We start from the raw sequence: 26878 nt of genomic DNA, 5'->3' as shown, positions 1-26878 counted from the left end.
GAGTTGTTGAAAAGATCATTCAGTAGGTTGTTCACATACTGGAATGAAAAATCCCAAATACGAGGAAAGGAAGCCTTTATTTAAGGGCAGTCAAATAAAACAGCTGTGTGACTCTACAGTATCGAATCACTGCTTATAGCCATCAATTCCATTTAGCAGTCATTAATAAGGAGGGTTCCTATACTTTCAGCCTCTGCAGAGATTTGAGAGTTGTTTTGTTAGTGAAGGCTGCTGGTGAAAGCGAGGGACACGAGTTAGGCTTTGCTAGCAGTTTGCTATAGGACCCAGAAGTACGCTCTAATAACTCTCGGTCTTACTCTGACAGTGTTACAGCTGAGCTTTGACTGGCAACACACAGGTTTCACCACTGAGACCCAAATAGCTTTTGCTCTTCCCCCTTCACCGTGGCACCACAGTGCACAAAGCAAGGGTTTCTTTGCTCTTAGCATATCTAAAAACAAGCATAAAAGTGGGAAACGCTAGTAAAAGCCCTTAAATTTAGGTTTTTTGTCTGTTTGGTTTTAAAGAAAATGACAGCAAGCACTTTTTTTGGCAGTGTTTCGTTTGTTTGGGTTTTGTTGTTTCTTGTTTTTCCTTTTAAGCGAGACTTTGCAGTATGATCAGGTTTGATACAAAATACCTCTAGGGGTTATGATGCAGTTTTAATGGATCTTACAGCAACTAACAAGTGAACGGTACTTAAAAATCCTCAGAAATCCTGTCCCAGGGACACAGTCAAAACTTTAGCCTTTCTGAGGTCCACTGGCTCCTTGTGGTATTGACATCCAGTTACAGGTAGCACATTAACAAAAATAGAATTCCAGTGTCATGCTTCATATCTTCAGTAACATGATGTAAGTGAATGTGTACTAATTACAATGTGAAGCCATCTGGTTAATTTTAAGCTTGCTATTTTACGTGGCTTCTTTGCTCCTAGACTTTCATTTCAACACTCGGTATGAAGAGAAAAAGAGGTTAAACTGTTGCATTTTGTATACAGGGAACAATTCATGTAATATACACCAGTCTGTAAAAACTGTAAATGCTATTTTTTTTTTATTTTAAACAGTTTTCTTAGTTTACAAAAGATCAATAATTGGTACCTTTTTACACTCTCAGATTCCTGAATATTGACAGATCTTCAAAGGGAGTATTAGCATATGAAATCTTAAGATTGACTGTCCTGAAGATTTTTAAGACACGATAAAGCTAAAATATCAAGTCTTTTAGACAGCCCCTCTTAACAATTTTGGCAGAGGAGCACGTCAGAAATCACCAGCAAAGCACAGCAACCCCCCCCCGTGCCACTCTCTGCCTGCACGCTGTTATTTGGTTGCACACTGTTTAAATCCCCAAGGAAAATCACACCTCGCATTCCCTCGCTGGCTGCTGGTGACAGGAACAAGATCCGTACTCATTAATGATCACCAGGGCTCCCTCAATGTGGTTGGGTTTGTAATCAACGTAATACTCCTGGGCTGACATGGCAGCCATTTGATGCATGGTCTGTTTTTGCTTCTGCTTTCTGCGCTGTGTTACAAAGCACTGTCTTAGTTGCCTTAAGCTGGCTGGAAAGCACTTCCAGGAGACGTACAACACTAAAACCACGATGAGGAAGGAAAAAATCAGCGCCATGGTCCCCGTCACCACCTTGTGAATCTGAACGGCGTTCTCCGAGTTCTCGCCGGGCATGGTCACGGTTATGGCGTAGGTCGTTTGGTCCCCTTCGCTGTCCTGCACGTCGTACGTGGCGGTGGCGGAGCCGTAGCCGAACGTTTGGTCGCTGTTGTTCGTTACCGGGGAGAAGGTGTTAAAGCTCGTTGGGTCTGCCGAGTCTTCACACAAGTGAAAAGCGTACACCGCGTCCAAAACATCCTCGCCCTGTGCGTACTCAGGGGTGGCACAGAGCAGATTGCTGTCGTAGCGACCCTTGAAGTTGCTCAGCCAGGAGGCCAGGGCGCAAACGTTACGGCTGCAGTCCCAGGCGTTTGCAGAAAGGCTGATGCTAGTGAGGGACTTCCAGGAGTCGAGGACTCGGGAGTCGATGTAGGTCAGCCGGTTGGAGTCCAGCTGCAGGGATTTGAGGTGAGGTACACTTTCGAAAACGTGAGGTTCGATGTATTCGATTTCGTTGCCGGAGAGATCCATTTTTTCAAGTTGCCATATCCAGTCCAAAGTGTTTACTACGATGGTAACTTTATTCCTTCGCAAGCAGAGAGAGTGCAGGGAGATGAGCCTGGGAAAATGGGCTAAATTCACCTTCACCAAGTCATTGTGCTCGAGGTGCAGCTCAGTGAGTTTGAACAAGCCTGCAAAAGAGTTTCGAGCCAGGCTCTTTAACTGATTGTATCCTATGTCTAGAAACTTCAGGCTGCGACAGTCCTGAAAAATTCTCACTGGCACAAACTTGATGGCGTTCGACCGCATGTGCAAAGTTGTTAGTTTTCTCAGCCCGTGAAACAGGTCAGGCTCCAAAGACTGTAGGTTGTTGTATGATAAATCCACACTGCGCAAGTTTGGCATGGGTCGGAAAGTAGTGTTGGGCAGTTGGGTTATTTTGTTGGAACTCAGGGTGAGCTCTTTAACTCGCCGCAATTTTTGAAAGGCATTCCCCTCCACTGAGCAAATGTGATTGTGATCCAGATAGAGCCACGTGAGCTGCATTAACCCTGTGAACTGTCCATCATGCAGCTCTGAAAGGCTGTTGTACCGCAGAGACAAGCCCATCATGCCCGACAGGTTGCGAGGCATCTCTGTAAGATTCAGTGATTCACAGTACAAAAGCCTGCCCTCACACCGACATAGCTGTGGACACCCACTATTCACGGCTGGAAGCATTTTAGAAAAGATACCCAGCGTACACAATATCAACCCCGGGGGCTTCCTCAGCAGCCAGTTTAAACAGAGACCAATAAGAAGGAAATCCATTAGCAAGAATATTTCCAAATATGCTTGAGAATGTCCATTGAATCTTTTCAAATTCTACATCATATTTTATTTAAGGGAAAAAAAAAAACCCAAACCAAAACCCAAAACCAAGCCAGAAAACCAAAGCAAAACAGCAAACAGAACAAACACAGAGGCAAATATTTCACTTTACAGCATGCAGGAGCTGTGCAGCATTAAAGTTCACAGACATTCAAAGGTAAAATGATAGTGATTTTGTTCATGTTAAATGCTGCAGCAAAGAAAAAAAAAAAATCTTTCTTCATGAAAGAATTTAATTAAAAAGTGTCTTACCCACCCTTTTCCAGAGAATGACAACCTCCATTCAGTTGCTTCCTTTGTGTTTGGACTAATTATATGCAGAGCTAAAAAAGACCCCTCTGTGCTACAAATTCAGTCCCTTTCAATTTTGTGCAAGGCTGGCAAGCTCACAATGTCTCACTTCGCTTCTGCTCAAAGAGCGAAAGGCTTGTCCAGCTAGCTTTTTAGCTGACTCCTAGGACCTGCAAGTTTCAGAACTATGTACATGAGCTTGATCTTCTCCTTCTCCCTCTGTCCTTTTCTCTGCAGTTAACACTGTGGCGTGAAAAAAACTCCAAACTCTTTACTAACGACTCCACAGGATTTGTCAATCTGTTTAATGTCCATCATTTGCAACGACCATTGACCGGCACAACCTTTACTCCATAGAGAGATTACCATTCATTCACTGACCGGCTAAGGGTAGCTTTATTTCCCATTCTTTGTTCGCTTTGCTTGTTAGGTGATGCTTAGAGCAGAGAGAGACAGCAAGAATCCCTTCCCTTCAGCTGAGCAGTATGTTGCTAGAGCATGCAGAGGCACCTAGTGTTCACTGAGTGTCGTAAGCTGCTCATGATTGTACGCCTGCACTGTGCATCTCAGACATGGGCAGATTGAAAAGGGGTGGGCATAAAACCAACGTTTGAGCGAACCAGGAAAGTAATATATGCTCTTTGATGAAATGGAAAATACTTTAAGCCTATCTCGCCATTTCTCAAACACGCACGCACACACAGCCGCACAAATCATCAACAGCGAGGCAGTGCTAAGTAGGAAGCTTGAGAATTAGGATTCTTTTTTTTTTTTTTTTTTTTTTTTCTTTTGTTTAAAGTCTGAATTTATAAGCTATTAGCCGGGAGAGGGAGATACTTGATTTCTTGGTTTGGGAAGGAATATGTAAACCAGGATCTTTGGATTGCTTTTTCTCTCTAATTCTGATGATGAGATTTGCCTTTTGGAGTCTTGGGGTGGTGGAGTGGGGGGAATGTGGTTTTATTCTGACATTGTCTAAATAGAGCATGATTTGAAATTCTGTGCATTCTTTCTCATAGAAATGCAGCCAGAGCTCTGCAAATAGGAATGTCTGGTTTCATATAAGCTTTAATTACATTTGGTCTTTTTCCATCCTGCATATTTTGTGTGTGTTCAGCACATGCCTTTCCTAAAGGCTTTTTTTCTTTTTCTTTTTTTTTTTTTCTTTTTTTTTTGCACTGTATGCTATGGCACACAAAACTATAATTCTTGCAGCATAAAGATTACTGTGCTTTTGGAATAAGATCAATGTATAGGTTACTCTGACCATGTCGGCAGTATGCAAAGAAGGGCTTTAAAACCCGATTAGTTAATAAGTTCTGCAGATTGTGCTGGTTTTTGTTCCGTGTACCAAAAAGATCCGTGCCTGATAATTTGCAGTCCTCATTATCTATGGGAAATGCATTGACAATGAGCTCTCTCTATAATTTTTACTGACTGAAAAATATACGATACTTCTGTCAGGAAAACGCTGGCCATCTTTTCCTATTATGAAATAGAGTCTAAAGCCTGTGTGCTGGTGAATGCAATCAGAGCTGACAGCTCACGATTCTGCCTGAATTCTCTATGAAGAAGTTTTACATGGAGATACAAGTATTGCAGAAGATCGTGCTAATTTTAAGTCAACATCAGTTGTGAAATGCCGGAGGCAGGGCAAAACTGTTACATTTGCTTTCTTTTTCACAACCGTATTAATTTAAAAAAAAAAAATCTTCTTTTTGAAGTAGCCGTTGGAGAGCTATGAAATCCTAGAGCTGTTCGTTGTGTATGAGTGTGGCTGGCTGCTGTGAGCGTGTGCTGGTAGAGATCGAGGAATGCAGTAATTTGATGCAGTAAAAGTTGTTTTATAGAAGTCCAGGCAAACTTAAGCTCTCGTGCATAAAAATGTGTGAAGGAGATTCATTACAAATGTATTTGCCGAAAAAAGTCCTAAATAAATGACAAATATAAAACATTCTGTCTGCGGTTTCAGAACCTGGGAATTAATGTGCTTTTATGCTCCCAAGTCAGTTTATTCACATTTTTCTGCTATTCACAGCCTTTGCATTTCAGTGGTGTCAGAGCAATAGTATATGAACCTCTTATATGTTTTACCATTTGGGCAGGAAAGCTGAATGTGTTCTTCCTCTCCCTAGATCATGCTGTTTTATTCAAAACAGGTTGTTTATGCAAGTGTCCACTGGTTGCAGTACACCTTAATTCTGTTTCTCAGTACACAAAAGCAGGAGGGAAAGCAATGACAGAACCAAGAGAAAGAGCATTGAAGCAGGGGAAGAGACTAAAAAAAACCTTGTCCAAGAATATATTCCGGATTACATTTGTGAATAATTTGATGCCGTTAGCAGGAAAAAATTTAAAAAAGATGGCTTGAACTTCACAGATATGAAAAAAGGTTCAAAGTGATAAGGTTATACCCCTTAAAAGGCAGCCACCCTATGAGTCTTCATGGGGTAGGTCTTACTGCCTTCTCCCATATAACAATCTGGGGAGAGGTCTGCAACAGTAGCCCTAAAAATTTCAACTGTGTCTTCAAGGAAAGCTGACATTTTCTGCAAATCAGATGATGATAATGATCACTTAGATACCATCCAAATGCTATGCATAAAGTGAAGGATTCCTCTAGTAGAGATGAAACTCCTTGATACATCCCCGTGAAGAGCTGAATCCTTTTTTTCACTGCTGCTTCTTGCTGTCACGGGGGATACAGCCTGGATCCTAACCAATCTGCCTATTCCCACACTGGCATATAATCTATTATCATTTGGTTTCCAGAGGTAGAAATTAGAGCAGACAGTACCAAACCTATAGAGCATCAGTTGGAAGACTGACAAACAGGATTAGGGACCCAGGAGTAATGGCCTAAGCGCACTATCCCACAGCTCTGTCGGAGGTTCATTGCATGAGAAACTGCTCTTATTTGTCCAACATTTGTTTGTAAAAAAGAATCCACGTAGTCTTAAAATGGGAGACCTCAGCGTATGTTTGGGGCTGTGATGCTGAGGCAGACTAGTGACCAAATTCAAGAATTGTGGCATGTCGATCTGAAAAGACAAACTTGGGTGAATATATGTCTTAGCCCTGAAATATCTTTTGTAAATTTGTTTTTCTTCTATTTTTTTTTTGAAATGTACTTTTCTGTGCAATAAAACTAGGAAGCCACTTTGAACATGATTGTAATGCAACGGGCTTAATTTCCACTGTCTGAGCTGTTATCACAGCCAAACTGTTAAGTTTACACATTTTCTGAAGTTTCAAAGCCTCGGGCAAATCTCTGTAAATTAGCGGATTTAAATTAGCTTTATTAAATGTGCTATTATAAAACATTTTAAGAGCGCGAACTAAGTTTTTATGTGTTCAAGGGAGATTGATTAAATCAATGTAAAGTAGGTTACAGAATAACAACATGAGTAAAGTTTTAGAAAGTTTAGCTGGGAAACTATTTCGTGGAGTCATGACAAGTGTTATTCACTGGCAACACCCTGGAGTGATTGTCAAAATTGTTCAGGTTGAAAAAGGAAAACATTTTTCAATGTATTTAGTCTACACATTTTTAATATTGTGTTCAGATTAATGTCACATATCATTTAACTAGGCACAGAATCATTTCATACTTACTAATTCCTTGTATTGCATGGCATTCCTGTTGGTGCCTAGATATTTAACCTGCCTGAGTTTGCTATGCAGGGGCTAGGGCAGAGTGAATAAGATCAGAATCTGGCCACCGATGTCTAACTGTGCGTATATACATGTTTTAATATATTAACCAACAAAATATGAAAAGACCAAACGGTATATTAAATACTGAGTATATTTCTTACTTCTGGTATTTTCTGAGTGGTTTCTATCAGTATAATAAAAAGTGGGACCTTTAGTGATGATTTTAATTTCCTTTCATGAATGGACAGACTCAAACCTTGATCTTACATGGTAGTCTTTAATTTTCGAGTGCACTGAATCATGGCATTTTGTATAAAGGAAAGATTTAAAAACAGAAAAGGGAAGAAAAAGACATGACTTCAAGTGAAGCAAATTAAATATGTTATTCCTCTAGTATTTATATCTTGGTCATCGCTGGCATTTGGCCAGCTGTCCCTTCTATACAGAATTCAGGGTTTCAGCTGATAAGAAGTCCATCACCTATATAACATGTCTCTTTTAGTAAATATAAAAATGCACTATATTACCCAAGCTTTAGACCAAAATACTTCTGGCGACTCAAGTTGACAAAGTAATAATGGTAACTACCATTAAATTATTGCAGTGCAGAGCAGACACATTGGATTCATTAGTACCTTTAAATAATAGATATTCTTACGTAAATCATCTTATTGTTTTTGACAATGTGATAAACACTTTTCTCTCTCATCACAGTCACTCCATTCTCATCATCAGCCACATTCAACAGCAGGTATTTGTGTACAACTCCATAAAGACCTATGTGCAGAATTGTCAATGCAGTGTGGTAATGTCAATTTTTAGGAAAATATATCAGTGGTAAGATGAAGTGTCTCTCTCCTCCATTACGGATAGACTACATGAATAAGCTAAAGAGTTACTGACTATCTTAAGTAGCTGTGAAATTGCCTATGGATTTCTGGATGTGCTGTCAAAGCTATAGACAGTGTTATTGGTTGTGAATGTCCAGGTATAATGGAAAAATGACAACAAGTAAAAACTATCCTTTTGTGATTAATCAACATATTGCTGAAGATTATGTACCATCCTGTTTAAGCAAAGACTGGTGTGTTACAGTCAAGTTACTGGGTTGTTGGAAGTCCTGGTTTATAGGGAAAGTGGAAATTTACACCTTGGTTTTCAATTAATTCTTGCTAATTTATATCTCTAAAAATGTCTCGGGAAGTTTTGGAGGAAGCATGTGTAGAGTGCAATGATTAGGAATTGTAAAGGTTTTAGTTAGTCATACTTAATTGGAAATCGATTAGTTCCACCTTCAGAAATGCTAAGCTAGACACTCCGGAAAGGTTCATCTCAAGACCTTCCCAAGCAATTCTGGAGGTGCCAGCAAATGAACTGTAATTGATTTCCAATTAGCTTAAGAGCGAAGAGGGCCACAGCTTATCCAAACACTTGAATGCGTCTACTTTGCCCTCTTCTGCTGTTGATAGTTCATCTGCAAGGATTATTTTTGAATAAACTATAATGCTAATAAACTATAATGCTAAATGGTCTTTTATTTGTGTTTTCAGATTCCTTTTTACTGAAAGGATTCTGTTCTTCCATGGATGTAGCTAATCCAAGATGGCTATTGATGCCATTGCATCTTGGGCTGGTTGGTTGGTTGGTTGGTTGGTTAGTTTATCTTGGTGTATTTACTCAGATTCATCAAGACTGTGAGAGGTTGGATGATGGTGCAGCCATGAATATACCACAAAGTGACAGAATAGCAAGGCTGGTTAGGACTGGGAAAAATCTTCCCTGCAGCCAAATCAGTTATGGCCCTAAACCCATCATATGTCCATGACTTACTGGCATTTTGTATCCATCTCCAGAATATCTTGTGTTGCTCAGAAAGCTGGCAAGCCCCACCTGGGGATGCAGCCGTAACCATGCCAACAAACTCCTGCTGTAGGGAAGTCATTCATGTTATGTTGGGATAGCCTTCTGGATGCAAAACAGTTCACTCTTTTTATCAATGGCATAACCTTAGTGGCAGTAAACACTTTTCAGACTTTCAAGGTGCAGGAAGTAGAGAGAATTGAGAGGAAATTATGAAATCAATTATTAAAAGCTAGGATGAACAAGTTAAAAGCTGTTCCTGGCGGTCTCCTGGAAAGTCTTTTTACAAATGGATGAAACGCTCTTGGAAAATTTTCCAAGAGCAGAAAACCTGTTCTTCTCAGTATTAGAAAATCAGATGTCCTTAATCCGTTTCTTTTGCTCCTTTCCAAATGTATTTTAAAGGACAATCAGAAAAGATAACAAACTTTATGCTGGTCTTTGTAGATATATTATTGCAAGAAATATAGGTTGGTGGTAAAGTCAGTGCTAAACTAGTATTTCGAAATCGAATAAAGACTTTTATTGAATTCTCTTCCATAACAGAGTGTACCATTCAAACTGACTCCAAAGGGAATTTTACAGGGAAACTCTGCTTTTGGATAATATTACCTGGAAATAATATAATTTGAAATGTTCTTAGATCTGACTCCTGGATTTTCTGAAACCTGAACAATATGAGCTAGATTATGCAGTCATGGAAATAGATGTTGGACTGTACCAGAGCGCCTATAGCAAACAGGCAATCGCATCTTTGGCGGGCTGTATTATTCTCAGTTATGTGTGCTTCTTGGTATATTTTGGCAGATGGAGAAGGCAGGATTTTCATGTTTCCATCCTTCTGCTCAGATGATATCCATAATCTGAAAGGGAAATGCAGGATAAATTCTGTTGAAATCCTGGTTGGTTGTGTATTGCACCTTATTGGGAGATTAGAGGGAATCTGAATCATTAGCTCATACATAGAAGTAATAATGCAGAAGCCAGGTTGAAGACTCACATTTTAGATAGAAGTCATTGTGATTTTTGCAGACTTAAAGAAGATGGCTTGTTGACTACCTGAAATATTTATGGCTTCATTACGTATTATTTGCAACTGATGTAATGTCTAAGAGCGATAATCATGGGTCAGGAGTCTCAGAAGGACATATTTAAAGGCATAACAAAAGATAGTCATGCCTTCTAAAAAAAGAGAATAACCTGACCTTTTTTTCTAAAAAAACAACTTAAAAATACTGAGGCAATACTGAACAGTTTCATATGGTGGGCGTGGTTTGGGTGTGGTGTATGTGTAATCTTAGAAACGCATCTTTGCTCAACAGCTAATTTAATTTTGTGAGATCCAATGGCAGTCTTTGAAATGTGCCTTCCTGACTCTTGTTTGGTTTTATTTCAATGCATTTATGTGTCTGAGCTAAAGACTTTTTATGTATTGCAAGGAAGAAACATACAATGTAATCAAAACTTTCTGTTGCTCCTTTACTCTCATTAAATGTATGGAAAGGTATAGTAAATTCTAATAACATAGCCAAAGATCCTGAATTTACCTGCAAAGCTATAGAAAGCATATGCAAACCACATTCTCAACATACATACAATAATATGAACATAAATTACCCTCACATTATATATGTTTTTAAAAGTGAAACAGCAGATCTGGGATGCAAATAGTAACAAAGCTGTAGGGTTTACTTCAGATATGTTTCAGAATCATATTTTCTCTCCTACTGCTGTAATTTTTAATCTTTAATATTCATGTAACATTAAGAGCTTATTGTTTTTTAAGACTCAATTTATATTTTAAATAAGTGGAAAGATGCATAATCAACTTGAAAGGACAGGAAAAGTTCACCCTGTTTTTCAAGATATAGGACATTTTACTGTGTGTTTTGAATTCTAGAGACCATTTTTAAAGAACACTTGGCTTGCTTCTGCTCCTTTTTTGTAGTGCAAATTAATTATAATTTGACAAGAGAGTGCTTGATTTTCTTCTTCAGATTTGGTGTAGAGCCAAGCTTTATTAGTTAGAGCCTCTAAATCAAAATCAAAGGTCAGTATCAGTGAAATGCCTGTGGCTCAAGATATATTGTAGTTCTTTCCCCATTATTCAGAGATTTTTGTCTATGAAAAGGTGTTTATGCATTTAAGTGGATGCTGTATGTTGCGTGCATGGCTGTGGGAGAATAACCATTTTTCATGATTATAACAGTAATGTTCCTAACAGCGATCCTTAAGATGTGGGAAATCATTGGTGTGAAACTCCTGAACTGTGCACCTCTTTGGTGTGGTCTATAAATGCAGGCTGAGGGTTCGTGTCCCACAGCATGTTGTACCCGGTGATTCCCCTTCTCCCCCAGCCCTGTGGATGATGGGCAGAGAAGCTCTTCCCAAATCATCCTTCAGCCCCCGGAATCTGTACTGGCATCGCCACGTACGTTGCTCAGCGGGGGCCCATTTGGGGAATTGGCAGGTGGGGGACGAAAGGTGATTAAGCAAGCTATGACGGTGATTGCCAGATATGCCAACAGAGACCAGAAGCAGAGCGAGAACCGCAAATGGGCATCGGATTTGTACTTAAAAACTGGAACTAGCAATGTCTGAGCAGAGAGGCATTAAAGATACCTAGCTTTAAAAAAAAAAAAAAAAAAAAAAAATGAATCCTGGAAGCAGTATGATGTGTCCTGATCCTCACTTTGCTTCTTCTAATTGTATATGATTTTTTTGCTCGTTCTATGCCCTTGTTCTTCTTAATTTTCTTTTTTTTTTTTTTTTTTTTCCTGTTTCCAGCTCTTAATTTCAAGGATTGTCTCTTCCTATGTCCCTGCATAATGCCCAACATGGACTATCTTTCGCTATGTCCTAATGAATAATCAATGCAGCTTGGGTGTTTGAAGTAATAATTGTTGGACAAGAATGAATGAATGACAATGCTCCCAGATATGTAATCTATATACAGCTGAGTTTTGGTCATGTTGTCTTTCTGCAGCCTATTTTGCTAGCTGAGCTTGGACCGTACGCTGACATTAGGACAGCAGAAGTCACTTCTAGCTGTTTTCATGGCCATGAGGGCCATGAAGGCAATGAGCATTAGGAGACATTGAAAATGGAGAGGGAATAAGCTTCCCTAGTACCAGAGGGGTGAAGTTGGGAGGTATTTGCTTCTTTACCTTCTGCCCAAAGAAAATCATATTGACAGCAGTTATAAAAGCATTTATCACAAAAAAAAAAACCAAAAAAACCCCAAACCAAACCAAAAAACCCACAATTCAAAAAACCCACAATTAAAAAAACCCAAACCAAACCAAAAAAACAACCTAAAAAACCCAAACCTTTGATATGTACCGCTTTTTCTTGGTCCTCAGTCTGCTGGACCGTGGAGCCTGTTAGATGCATCTGCAACACTGCAAAGTAATGGTGACCTTGGGGTACTTCCCTGAAACACATTCAGCTCCGAGTCTTTTGAGATGTGTTCTCTGACTTTCTGGATTTGCTGGCACCATTGCATCCATTAAATACTGATTAGATTTAAGAAATCCAAGAGACCAAATAATGCTATCATCTGTTCCCTACTTATCTTCATAATATTGCCAGTAATATTCCAATATATCAATTGTAGGATATTCTATACCTAACCCGATGCATGAAAAATAGGGACAGTATGCTTTTTTGTTTCAGAGGCAGAACAAAACCAGTTTATTTATTGATTGGATTTTGCTATATTGCCTAGAGATGAGGGTAAAAAGTGAATTAGCTACTTTCAAGGACTGTTAGAGAAATACATCATTTTTCATCATGTTTGATGAATTGCTTACAGTACTTGTTTAACTTAAAACTGCAATTAAAGATCGCCCTCTAGTCAAAAGAAAAATGTGATAAAAATGTGACTTGATACTGGGCAGAAAATTTTCTAAAGCCCTTTGGGATTAATTCCAGTAATTATTCAATCTGGTGTTTTCCAGAGAAATAACCCTTTATGTATGAACTCCATTAATCATAATAACATAGTTCACATGTCAGATACTTCTGTCCAGTCACTTCATACTCTACATTTAGTAAGAGACTAATAAACATCTTCACTAAATATGAGAAAATATTAAACTGCCTTCAAAAAATCCCAGGACATGTGTATAGTTTTTACCTAGGTTTTGGTCTTGTGAGACGGGACATGTTGTGCTCATGTCTACAAATACACTGAATTTCCAGGCTGTAGCAGTCATCAACATCATGTCTCCTGCTAATTTCATGTAATTTTATTCACAGCACTTTAAGGACATTCTTGCTTTCTTTTCTCCTCTGAACTGCCCTGGAGAAGTCTGGTTTGTCTGTCTGTCCAGTTGTAAACACTTATTTTATTAAATTGCACATGTAAATAATTGGTCTTTTGCAAGACCTGTATGTAGGAAATAAAAATTCTACTTTAGATCATTGACAAACATAAGAGTGAATACTTTTTTTCTTGCATATGAACTTACTACACATTATTGGAACTGCACAGTGAATATTGAGCAACTGTCTTTGATGATAAGCAACTCTAAGAAGATTTCTGTTATGTTTGTCAGTGTTTCATGAACTGAAGATATTCTGCAATATTATCTTGTGTTAAAAAGTGGTGGTTTAAAAATGCAGCAATGATTAGATGCTCATATTTGCAGAATTTACCATTATCTCCTTTTCAGATTCTGACATTTTTTTGTGCTTTTGAAGCTGGAGAGTGGAATTGTCTGTGTTCTGATAAGAAGTGATAAATATAATCTTTTGCTGAATGTGGATAGGCATAGCATAGGCAAATGAGATTGTTTTAACACAGCCTCCTCGTGCATCTTCTGACTTCTCAAAAGCTAAGAGTGGAGAATAATTCATTGTCTTTGGAGATTTCCTTTTTTTTTTAGTTATGGAGCAATATACGATGTAACTAGACTGTTATTGTGACTAATACTTTCAGTTCAGGATTTTTGCATGGCAGTTGTCATTCTTTGCACACTCCAGTAGATGGCAACTCCAGTCTTCTTGACATTTAATCTCCATTCAAACTAGAAATATTTTCTGTGCCCACCCCCCCATCTCATCTATATAAATGGCTAAGAGTTTCACAGAAACGTGATTCAATTTTAGTTTTATTGAAATCACCACATAGTATCTGATTTGAACTCAAACGGTACCAAAAAGAAAAAAATAAGAGGTCCGTAAGCCCTAATCCTCCTGGATCATAAAGCACACACTGATTCCCCCATAACTTTTAAAAATATTTTAGGAGTTTTCATAAAAAGGATTAGTACCCAAAACTTCTTTTTATGCGAAATAAATGAATGGGTTGGCTGCAAATACAGCATACTGGCTTTAAGTTTGATGGTTTGACTGTAAAGCATACAGTCCATACCTCCCTATCGTTAATGTGAAAGTATTTATTTTTGCTATGCACAGTAAAAACTTGATCGGACTTTTAAAAAGTTGAAAATGATATCTCTCTGTGAATTTGATGATGATGTACCTAGATACAGCTTGTCTTGTGTGAGGGCAAGAGTAGGACCAGGGGTTTACTGCATTGTATTAGACATGAGAATATTCTCAGATTCCCCCTCTTGCTCAAAGTGCTGTTATATTCAGCTTATTTTCTTTGTGCTTTTATTCTGTGCCATCAATTGTATTACCAAAGCATTAACGCAGAGGAGTCTATTTCTCCGTTTTCCTCAGCTGAACTTAAATTTCACAACTTAAATACTTGCCTGTAGAATTTGAAGACATAAACCAAAGCATCTCTCTGTGAATGAATGCCAGACATCAACAACAGGCACAAAGCATTGCGATTGCTCTGCCTGGGATGGAAACTAATGATCACAACAGTCACAAAGGATCCTTTCTCTATATCTCTGTATCAAGACTGTATTTTAATTTTCAAATAACTTCCGCTGTGTCTAGCAAGGTTTTATTTTGTGGTTGATGGTTAAAAAGGGGCAGTGACGGATAGTTAATTTTTTAATTTTTTTTTTAAATAAATACAGTTCTAACTTCAGAAGAATACATGCTACTTATCAGGTTTTGTTGTTGTTGTCTGCCTACTTCATCCATAGAGAGTTTTCAGTTATCGCATAAGCTTTGAAACTGCCACACTCTGTAGCATCAGTGATGCTATTTGATACTAGGTCTTATGGTCACAGACAGGTACAAACTTTTATTGTTTAAAATAAACTGCAAAAAGTTCTAAAGCAGAGCAATGTTTAAGGCCAGATTTAGATGTTCACACTTTTATTGGTTTAGTAAAAACCTTGGGTTTCAACCCAGATTTGCTTAGTCTGTGGACATTTTTACTTCACAGAAACAGTATTAAAATAAATTATGCTCATATAGGACAAGCAGAATATTGGTCTATTTAAGCCTGACTGATTTTTATGTAACAAATTAGTGAGCAAGGTAATTAAATCTCTTTTGGATGCCTGTTTCATCTCTGGAAAGAATCCCAAGAACCTCAGAAAACTGACTTTCGGGATATATACAGGTCCTGGGTCTATTGCAGCTAAGTGGCTTGTTTCTCATTATCGCATTTAGTGCTACAGAAACTACTCCACCAGAGTCTTTATTAAAACTTGCTTAAGGCTAGCATTTTCTCTTGGGTCAATAATGACTTTAAAGGAATGGATGTAGAAGCTAGATTTGTTCTAGCTGCTGGAATGAATTATGTCTCATTGGGGCCCCCAGGCTAGTATTTCAAATTCGCCACCAGGCACTTCATCAAAAATTCTATTCCAGTATTGGAAAGACCTTGTGCTCCTATTAGCAAATGCAGAGCATACATTTGAAGATCTTCCCCCATACCCAAACTATGAGACTATATATTTTTCCCCACTAAGAACCCATTGAATTGCCACACACATCAGTGAAGAATGCAGTTTAGAAATGTATCCTGAAGATCTCATGAATCGGGGAGGTGGCTGACAGTTATTTCTGATTAAAATATGGACCAAACCCAAAGCATCAAAATAACTAATGTGGTGCTCCTACTGGTAAAAGCCATTAAAATCCTACAGCTTATTGTCCTGGTATTTATGAGATGAGTAGTGTGGAAATACCGTTTCCTCCTGCAAGTCCTTGCTCGTAAGTAATCTGATCAAGATCAGCATTGCTTCTCCTGTGACACTATCGTAGAATCATAGAAACATAGAATGGTTTGGGTTAGAAGGGACCGTTAAAGGTCACCTAGTCCAAGCCCCCTGCAGTGAGCAGGGATAGCTTCGACTCGATCAGGTTGCTCAGAGCCCCGTCCAACCTTACCTTGAATGTTGCCAGGGATGGGGCATCTACCACCTCTCTGGGCAACCTGCTCCAGTGTTTCACCACCCTCATTGTAAAAAATTTCTGCCTTAAAATTTCTATCCTACTCATATGAGCAAGTATTTCTGAAACATGCGGTTTCCTCAATAAGTAAAAACAACTGTTTTTTTTCTAGTTTGGAAAAATCTGCTGATGTTGATAGTAAGATAAAATATTGACTTAAAAAAGACTTTGGATTTATAATCCCAAAACCAAATTGCTAGCTTTCCCATTACTGCTCTGTTTTTTAAAAATGATCATGTGAAGTTTACAAAATATAGTAGTATAGAGGCGTTTGTTCTCTTTCAGTGTTTCTACAGACTGAAGTATCTGTTGAAATGCAGAGGTGTTTGATATTAAAAAGACATTGGTAATGGATACAGCAGACAGGTGTTAGGCTTTTCTTTGTGCTTGTCAAGGACAAAGTCTTCCAGCACATTACTTGGATAGCTCACAAGCACATTCACATTCTCATCTTATTTTTTTCTTGCTGACTGGATTTTCCCTGAGTGCTATGTTCACAGATTTCAAATGCAACATTTCCTGAGAGGTGCCATTAAAATCTGAATCAAACGGTGAATGTTATGACTGATATTGCACTTTAACTGCTATGTCTATAGCCCAATATTAAATATAAATAATTATTTATATGTATGCAGTGAAATTTTCCCTATAACCATTTCCATGGCTTATTTCTAGCCTAACAACTGCAGGAACTGGAAAAAATTCTTCTCCTTTTGCTATATACCATACACCACACTCCTTACTTTTCATTCCAAAGCAGATTTTCCAGATGTTTCTCTACAAAACAGAATAGACCAGTTTGGCAACTACAGCAGACTGTAAAAATGTATTTGCTTTATTGCAATGTGTTTATTCTGTATTGGAATTTTAGAGAATGCCATTTTAGACAACATCATGGCAAGGATAGTTGAGTAAATTCTCTATACAGGTAAGTTTTTCTTAGACAGTTTGTAAGGCTGAAACAACATTTCACATAGTAGGAAGAAAAAACCATCTTCATATGAAATTTCCAATCCAGTCAGCTTAATCAAAATATCCAGAAATAGAAAAAATATATATAGATGCAGTATATGTAGAATCATAGAATCATTTAGGTTGGAAAAGACATGCAAGATCAAGTCTAACTGTAAATCTAACACTTCCAAGTCCACCACTAAACCATGTCCTTATGATCCATTTCTCTTATGTTGCATTTAATCCCTAGGAAAAAAATGCAGAGTTTTGGTCAAGATAAGACACATCAGCTTTTGCATGAATTTTCTCCATTTAGTTTTGGCTTTAAACAGTAGTGGTCCAATACAATTGTGCAGCTTATTTTAGGTGCTTATTTTATGTTTATCTTTTTTTTTTTTTTTTTTTTACACTTTAAATCTAAAATAAGTTAGACTTCAGTGTTGTTTTTTTAGAATATGGAGAATAGAGAGGATTTAAGAACACGTCTTCTGATGTTCTAAAGATCCTCTGGAGCTGAAATGGATTCTCACCAAAATCATGGGATGTGGATGTCTGCAGTACCTTTAAAGCTTTGAGTCTTGGCCCCAACAGTATTTTGGAGTCTCCTCATAAATCATCTTTTACTTGGAGGTTCCCATCTAACCCAGTCTTCTTAAAGAAATATAAATCACTATGAATAAGAGTTAAAAAGCCCCCTCTGCTCTGTTTACTGTGATTCATTCTGTTGGTTATAGCTGGGCAAGTCATTGTGACCCAAACCTTTTCAGTTCATAGAAGTGCAATGGATTTAAGAAATCACCGAGTCCATCTTTTTGGTCTAAGGCAGTATTAGTTTTGTCATTCTTGACACATCAGCTGCTCCTGTAAACTCCAGAACTGAAGGTTTCTCAAGGCATTTCTCACTGTTTTCTATTCCAGTACTTCACTTTTCAAATTCTGAAAGTTTAACAAGCCCAGTGCATCCAAGCTTTTACTCTTGGTGGAGGTTTTTGCTGATCTTTGGTAACTGCTTTTGATCTTTTTTGGATCCATCCTAAAAGGTCCACATTTGCTTGATGCACTGTGCCAAAATAATCCCATGGTATTCAAGTTGAGACCTTGCTAGTTCAGAGAACAGCGTCTCCCTGGTTGCAGTTGGGTTTTTCTGCCTGAGAACGGTGCTTGCCTTTTCCACAGCTGGGTGACAGTGATGACTCCTGGTCAGGCTGTGATTCACAAAAGCCCCTGGAACCTTTTCTGCAGATTTTGTACATAGCTACTACTCATTCTGTGTGTTATAGCTGGTTATTCCTGACTGAGTGAACATCTTGCACATGATCCTGTTGGATAGTGTCTCGTTTTTTTTCTTTTTGAGGACATAAGTGCAATTTGTCAGAATCATTTTGAATTTTTATTCTGCCCTCCAGAGTACTTTCAGTGCTTCTCAGCTTGGGGTCACCTCCAAATTTAATAAGTGTATTCCGTGTTCTATCACCTAGGTCATTAACGACAATATGAAACATTGATGGATCCAGAAAAGACCTTTCTGTGTCATTTTTAAGTGAGACAAAGAATTGCTTTTAGGTAGGAAACTCATTATATGGCATGGATGATTATATTAATGAAACTGTGTAACATAAGGAAGTATCCACATCTAACAGTGATGATGGAAGAAGAACTCACCTACACCAAGATTTCCTTTTCTCCTCTCAATTTTTGCCTGAGCTGAAGTTATCTGACTTGGCTTTGTTGCCATCTGAGGCTCATAGGCAGGATACAGGAAGAACAAAACATTTTCTTCTTCTCACTCTAGGGCTCAGCTGGGCATTCAGAGTCCTGCAGTGAGAAAGAAAGCGTGTTTAGGTAACCATCATAAGCAATGTAAGTCATGTTTCATTCCTCTGCCTGCTCAGAAAGTCTGTAGAGTATGAATAAACTCTGTAATTTAAATAAGGAAACCTGCAAGGACTTACAGTAAAAGGGATTTTCTTCCTATTTGCTCTGATCACATGGATGCTTACACAACTGCAGCCCCCATCTTCGCCACTTCAATTGCGTAACAGCCTTTCTCATAGAGCTTGATGATGCTAAGCGTTCACTTAAATGCACAAATTGCTTTGTGCTGAATTATATATTTTCTTAACTTTTATTTTAATATGAAATAAGAGTCTGAAAAATATTTTCAATGTTCTAATATGGAAATAGATACGTCTTCTCATTTCAAGCTGTAAAGTTTCTGTGAGAAGACATACTACATTCATATATCCTGTCTCTATAAGCTCTACATAACATTTGAATTACTGATTACCTGCATTATGTGTAAAAATTCATGGAGCTGGACAGTTATACCCCTGAGGACTCTCAAAGGCATTAACTATTTCAGTGAAGTCCTGGAATACGTTATATCCATTAAGTTGCATGTGTATTTGCCTGCCTTAAACTGTAACAACCCGATGTCATCCCAGTTAGTCAGTGACCATCGTATATACAGAATATATTCGACTAGGAGACTCTTTTACAGCTTTGGTTTGCTCAGTTGAAATAAAGCTTCTGTTATTTTTTCAGTAGTATTATCCTCCCGGGAACATACTAAAACAGTTTTGCTTTGGTTTGTTGCGATGGTTATTTACAAGCCCCCACACACACAATAAATGACAAGCTGATATGATTTTTTGTTATCTAAACAGCATTTCCATGAAACTATGGCTCATGTGGAATAATCTATTATATTATTACTTTCAAATTATTTGACACCTGTCCAATACTCTAGACAATTCTGGCTATCTAAAGTACTTCTGTAGCTTCCAGTACAACAGGATTTTGCACTTCCAATATTTTTCTTTATCTTGTTTGTCTTCAAAATACCTATGTGAAATATTCCTGCTTATAAATAGATAGAGAAGGTAGACAGAGGGTAAACTAATGTGACAAACACCACACAGGAATCCTACGCCGAAGCAGAGAATTTGTGCTTCAGAAGTCACAAACTGGCACGCCGGGCATCCAACCCTTTTCTTCTGTAGCTTATTGCACAGAACGCATCGCTTTCAGCTCATCTCCAAATAGTGATTTGCTTTTCATGCCTATGAGGTTGTAATACCTTAATGAGGCATGTAAAGGAAAAAGAACAGCTTGTCCAGACCTGGCTTTTTCTTTTGTATTTCTCATTCTTTTATTTTTATCTCAGGACTTGTCTCATTGTAACCTGCCTCTCAGAAGAGCTGACTGTCACATACAGGCTATTTCGCTGACTGTCCCAACACGCAGGCACTCACATGCCCCATCTCATCATCCCTTGGTAGACCAGATAAGTCATGCTGTCTTCTAGGCATACTTTTCCACCATGGGGTCTGCAAAGCGCTGGCAGCAGGTGGACTCAGAGCTATTCCGCTCAATCCTTTTGACTTCAGAGGCTTAAAATCTCTGCAGAAGTGTTTTGCTGAATCACGTTTTTAAATAATCTGTAAAATACGAAATTTCCCCCAGTGCAGCTTCAAATCTCATGTCCCTTATTAAATGCTTTGGGAATTTTTTTCCCAGTGTGGTAAAATCGGTCATCTCTAATACTAATTTTGACTTTCTTCTCATTTAATCTTGCTGCTACCCCTTCCTGTGGGGCATGAGCCAATCCTACTGCTTTGTTTTGGGGGGTTGCAGCGGGAGATAGCCACGTGCCAACAGCCACACAGGTTCACGGTGGTATTTTTTCTGTACCCGAGCATCACCTGTGCAGAAGCATTTGCAGGAGCGATCCCAAAGGCAGATCCTGAAGGCAATCCCAATGCCTTTGGGGTCTGTATATACCTCGAAACAGGTAATGCAGAGTGTGTCTCATGTTGCACCATGTCTTGCTTGACTGGCCTACGAAAGGGAGGTAGACCAGTTCCTGGATGGCCGTTGAATATTTTCAGATGCATCACGTCTTGTACTGACTCACTGTCATGGATTACAGACAAAGGAGCAAATCTCTGCACTGTATTTTGTTTCCTTGGACCTACCTGTGTCACAGACATGGGGAAAGCTTGGCTGAGAGGAGTTTTGCCACCACTGCCTCCAAAAGGACCATTTTGCCCCACAGAGGAGTATATATTTTGGGCATGAACTTCCTCCCTTATGGATTACATGTTCCCCCTCAGCACTTTCTCTAAGCTCCCTTTTCTGTGTCATGATTTTTGTTCCTAAATCAGGCAACTGCAGGAATGCTCGTTTCTGCCCAAAATGGAATCTCAGAGCTGGAACTGGACAAAACACCTGCAAATTGGCAATTTTAAGGCCAGCACCACTGACAACATTTGTAACCCTTTCTCCTTTCCTGCAAATTGCAGACATTCATATGGCCAGAATAAGCCCAAGCTGGTCAAGGCTCCTTGGCTTTTTGTGAGGCGCTGGGTTAAAACGTGGTTATAAATGGGGAGTCAGAAATTACATCTGGCTTTGAAAGGCAGGAAAGTAGGGGCTGCAAATTTGTGAGGTCGAGATTGTGAGTAATGAGAGAAGAGAGAAAATAGAGGCAGAATTGATTCAGAAGGATTTAAAGCAGAAAGTTATTGATTTGGAGAAATACAATATTGGACAAAGGCAGGAAAAACCCCATAAATTTACAGGTACTGATATTGTGAGAAAGTTGCAGGAATTTGATAGGACTGGTAGAAACAGTTTAATTTTGAAGACAAAAGTTATACAAATATGCATGTCTAATGATCTAGAGTTTGCAATCTTAGGAGAAAAATGAGTCCAATATGACCGATTTATGAACGGGTGCTGGTACCTCAAGATCTGCTGAAGCAATTCTGCAGTCTGTTGCAGAGATACAAAGACCACATTCATTGGGTTTGCTCACAGCAGAGAGGAACATAGCATATGGGTGATATAGTTTGACCTGCTTAGCATATGGAGAAAACGGTATAATGCCAATTTGCTGCTACCTTGGTATGTTGCCTAATAATTTGGGATAGTTAAGTATGTAATTAAAATTAAAATATGTGAACATAAAGATACTCAATAGCTTTGGAATAAGGAAAAAAAAGAGGGTAGTAATAGTGAGGAAGTCTAATAGTGGAAATTTAAAATGACATTTAAATTAAATTCTTGCCTCTGTTTGTAAATGTGGCAGTGTTTAATGTGGTTTTGATCAGTGCAATATGCTATCCTTATATCAGCATAAACCCGAAATTTGTTCACAGTGCAGTCAGCATCAGGTTCTTGTGGGTGGTGGGGGATGTCCCTTTATAACAGGCACTTGATTTAAGTGGGACAAATGAGTTAAACATGGGTCCATGTCTGTAGACACAGAAAGCGAAGCTAAAAGTCCATTTCTGTTCCTCACGGAAAAGCTTCCTAGAGCTTATTCAGGGCTGCTCTGTGAGCATCCCAGAGCCTAGGAGAAATTCATACAAGCAGAAAAGGTCATATAATGCCCCAAAGAAATTGCTCTAAACTGTGTAATACAGATATAGGGGGAATAAGAAAGATATGTTGTTGTCCCCCCACACCCCCCCAAAATTTACCCTATATTTCTGCTTTGAACAGATGTCGTAAAAAAGTGTGTGGGAAATTTCCAGAAAAGTCCCATATGCTTGAATTTTATTATGTTTCTCAAGTGCAATAATGATTTCAGAGATGACTGATGCTATTATTTTGTTTAGTTTGCAACATTTTGTGTTTCAATTCTTTTATTATGTTTGCACAAATACAAATATTGCTATATTAAATCACTGAAAAAAGAGTATATAGAATTTCAATTTTTTAAATAATATGTTCCTAGGCTTGTGAAATGTTCCCATACATTTTTTGCTTCTTCCCCAGATTAAATTGATATTCATGTCTGTCTATGAGGGCAGTCATACTAGTCATTGAACACCATTCAAGCCTATCGTTCAAAATAAGCCTTTGTCTTTGTCCTGTGCGGCAGGAGAGACTGAAGGCTGAAGAGTCAATTGGTCCAAAACTTTGGGGCACCACTGAGGTAAAGAAATGGAAGCAACAAGGCAGAGGATAGGTTTTAACTGAGGTATTTTGAGAGACTGCATTTTCAGTAGGGTGGCTTAACAGACCAGGAGGTGTCTCCATTGAAGCCTCATGAGCTCTTTAGGTGTTGGCAGGTCGCAAGTCCAGAAACTATTTCATGGGTGAAAGAGAATGACGTGGACGGGCAAGGAGGCATAAGAAAGCATACTGAACCATGGTAGCATCTCAACTCAGAGAACAAAAACACACTGTTGTGGAACTGAAGCAAATATTTGAGCACACGTAGGTGTTCTGCAGAATATTGAGTGTCTAACAGACAAAAGCCAGCTTATTTAGTGGATATATGGAAAGGGGGAAATGAACTTATGAAAAGGACCATGAAGATAATTTTGATTCTCTTGTAAGACAAATTACTCATAACACTAGCTAGGTGGTCAATTTGAGATTGTTTCTATGGAAAGAAATTAAACAATAGAAATGCCACCAACAGGAGCAAACCTGGAATCATCCTTTTGACGTGGGCAAGAAAAAGCATAAGAATCTAGGAACTGAACAGACAAATGGCTAAATCATCAAGCTATCATGCCTGTAACTAGTCTCTATGACAATATTATTATTACTAACCTGCCTTCACTCTGCCCTTTCCCACTCACTGTAATGCACATCTCAGATTCCTTGGGATGGGAGCTATGAGTCTAAAGACACTGACCTTGATGGATGGATTTGCATTTATTTCTGGAGGTGTGTCTATGTGCTTATCCATATGGATAAGCATTTGCATATGTTTGTGTAACAAAAAATAAATGTTAGATAGCATTTGCAGGCTTTGCTGAAGTGATTTAGAGGGAGTAGGTGGTTACTGCCCTAGAACATGGAAGGGGTTTGATGATATGAGAGAGCAGGAGGATAATTAAGATTGCAAATATTCTTTATGTTTTGTAGTTACTGTAGCTAACCCTTCTATTTCTGTATCTCCAAATATTTTTCTCTAAATTCCCATATCTTAGTTTCATGCAAAATGTACTTAATGTTGTTTTAATAAAGGAAACTTCTAACCAATGGGCATGCATAGAAATATTTGAAACAGTTCCTTAAGGCATAAAGCCAAAAGACAAATAAGCATAACACAAAAGCTTGTGTATCTTAAGCAGCATTCTTTTGTTTTCATAGTCTGTATTATGGTTTTGAACTCTTCAGACTGCCGTTATTATATCTAGGGATCATATCTTTATTATGTTCAGTACAGTATGCTAATGCTATCTGCAAGGGATATAAAGAGGGGAGTCACTCCACAAGGGTGCTCAGAAAATAATTTTGGAAAGATATTAAAGATCAAAATTTGTTGAATTTTTCCTACTACATTTATAATGTGTGTTCTAGGAATCAGTAGAGGAGTTTATTCCTCTTTCCCTGGTTTGCTAGTTCAACACAAGTCCTACAGCAGTATCAAATGGAAAACGTTTTAGAGATACTCTGTTGCAGTCATAGAACATTTATCATAGCAAGCTGGTTAAAGCATCATTTAGCTGTGTGATTGCTCTCTGATGCTATAGCAATTGACATTTAAAAAAAAAACTTGGGTAGAAGAATGTTTAGGTTATTGGCTTTTTCAAATAAATATTTGCAGATCATATTTACAAAACAGAGTATTTCACCCTCTGTTTATGAAGCAGTAAACAGGTCTGTTCATTTTCAGTGCATTATTTTACAAAGATTATTGTATCTAAATACTGATTTTACAGTGTTCAATTAAAAACAATGCATTACTTTCAAAATTAATAATTTTTACGGTGTTCATATGCACAGGAAATCACAAAATTACTTTTTTTTTACTTTGCAGTTTAAGCAGAGACAAGCCTCTTGTTTAGTGGTGAGAGATATAGTATGTGCCCAAATTCTTTCTCCAACTCACTGAATTACCCAGTTGATCCTACCACTGTTGTGCATCGTGTCCAAGCAGAGCACAACCAGGATCTCACAGCTACTACACAAATACTCCATATAGTATGGGAGAATGCAGAGAAGAAATGTGGGACATTTTCAGAAATATGAACTTTATTCCTTAGACTAATGGATTAAATCTCATTCTGGTAATACAGAAGGCAGAATTTCATTAATTTCAATTATTCTGATTAGGAAAAAAATATTGAATCAAAAATATATACCAAAATCCCAATGATTCATAGAACACTTTGGGTCAAGAGGGACGTTTAAGGATCATCTGGTCCAACCCCATTGCCATGGGCAGGGACATCTTTCACTAGATCAGGTTGCTCAAAGCTCTGTCCAGCTTGACCTTGAAGACTTCCAGGGATGAGGCATCCAACTTCAAAATTTGAACTTTGAAATTCTTAAAATACTTGTGGGGAAAAAAAAAAAAAAGTCCATTTCCTCTGAGTTTCTGTATTTACTTCAGTGTGCTATCTAGGGAATAATATGGCCTATAAAATCCATGTAGTGTAGAGCAACACAAAAGGCAATAAGAGTATTTGTCTGTTATTCTTACTACTGTATTTTTAATTATTTATTTTTTGGCTAATAACTGTACTGTATAAAATAGTTTGTGATCTCATTCAATGACCTCTGAAGTCAGTGAGCTTTTCCACTCACCGTCGTAAACTTATTGTCAGGCACGGGAAATTAGACAGGATCATGACTTCTAGTCCAAGAAACTGAAAATTGGACTGTATTCATGAACGTGCTGTATAATAGGCTGGTATAAATCCAGTTGGGTTATTAGGATTTATTTCTGAAGGGAAGAATCATGGTCACATTTAACGCACTAGATTCAAGGTTTAGAAAAATAACCAATTATAATGTTCATCTTTTCTTATAAGAAAAAAAAGGCCGGAAGTGATAGCAAAACCAGTTAAGTCAATATAAATCAGAAGTCAATTTAAGTCACAGTCATGAGGATACCAGACCAAAATCTTTTATGGTATTCTATATTCAGAAGACAATATTTTTCCACACCAGTTTTTTCTGTGCTATAGCATATGTCTGCAGATACTTACTTAATAGTGAATTAATTTCATTATTTCATGTGTTTTAAATACTTTCCTGATACCGCTCACTCATGTCCTGGGGAGCTTCTTTTTGTTCTAAATTGCAAACAGGTCTGAGCAGACATGATAACTGAACATCCCCATGACACTTCACATTACTTTGTAAATCCCATATCAATGCCAACTTGAACAATGTCATTTTGCTTATAGAAACATTCTCTCTGAAATGTCAAAAGAAAAAGTTGTTCTGCTCTGCCATGCCTACAATCTTAAATACTATGTTTTCCTGAAGCTAAATTGTGGTTTTGGTTTTATAACAAAGGATTGAAATATCCAGCAGCATTTTTAGACTACTGTATTAATCTATATTAATTTCGCAAACAACACATTTTAGCTATGTAAACAACTCAGCAACAAATGAAGCCTATCTATCCTGTGCACATTAGCAGAGTTCCTGTGGAAAAATTAAGATCCAATCATATAATTGAGGACTGTACAATAACATGTGTGGATAAAAACAGGGGAAATTCTAGCTGAGCAGGCAGCTGTAATACTAATATTTTATTTGTAATACTAGTATTTTATTTTCAAGTGTGTGGTTCTGCAATTTGAACAAATTTTGGCATAAAAGAAGAAGTGTCAATATTTAACATAATGCCTAATTATTGGGCATTGCCCTTCTTAGCATTAAAATTATTAAATATGTCAGTCAAATCATGGCTATTTTGAATTTTGATATATTTTGATTGTATAAAGGTAAACCATAGTGGATTTGAATGATAAAAGCATTACATACACAACTGCATAAATATGTGTCATCCAGATTTCTTTTTGTCTTGATAAAATTT

The 26878-nt window shown here is 38.0% G+C and overlaps 2 protein-coding genes across 4 annotated transcripts in view; one reads left to right on the top strand and one right to left on the bottom strand.

Moving 5' to 3' along the window:
- Positions 1-26878, top strand: part of CTNNA2 (catenin alpha 2) — a 459260-nt gene that overhangs the window by 295316 nt on the left and 137066 nt on the right. The gene's annotated exons all lie outside the window — the stretch shown is intronic.
- On the bottom strand, positions 1363-2928 carry LRRTM1 (leucine rich repeat transmembrane neuronal 1). The gene has a single exon (XM_009486889.2). The coding sequence runs from the start codon at positions 2926-2928 to the stop codon at positions 1363-1365; it is 1566 nt and encodes a 521-aa protein (XP_009485164.1).

Source organism: Pelecanus crispus, chromosome 4 (assembly GCF_030463565.1).
Source record: "Pelecanus crispus isolate bPelCri1 chromosome 4, bPelCri1.pri, whole genome shotgun sequence".
In the NCBI taxonomy this organism is placed as follows: domain Eukaryota; kingdom Metazoa; phylum Chordata; class Aves; order Pelecaniformes; family Pelecanidae; genus Pelecanus; species Pelecanus crispus.
This window is presented reverse-complemented; position numbering and strand designations above follow the sequence as displayed.

Coding starts and splice junctions, on each gene's coding strand:
- LRRTM1 (XM_009486889.2), bottom strand. CDS start 2,928: ATGGATTTCCTTCTTATTGGTCTCTGTTTAAACTGGCTGCTGAGGAAG.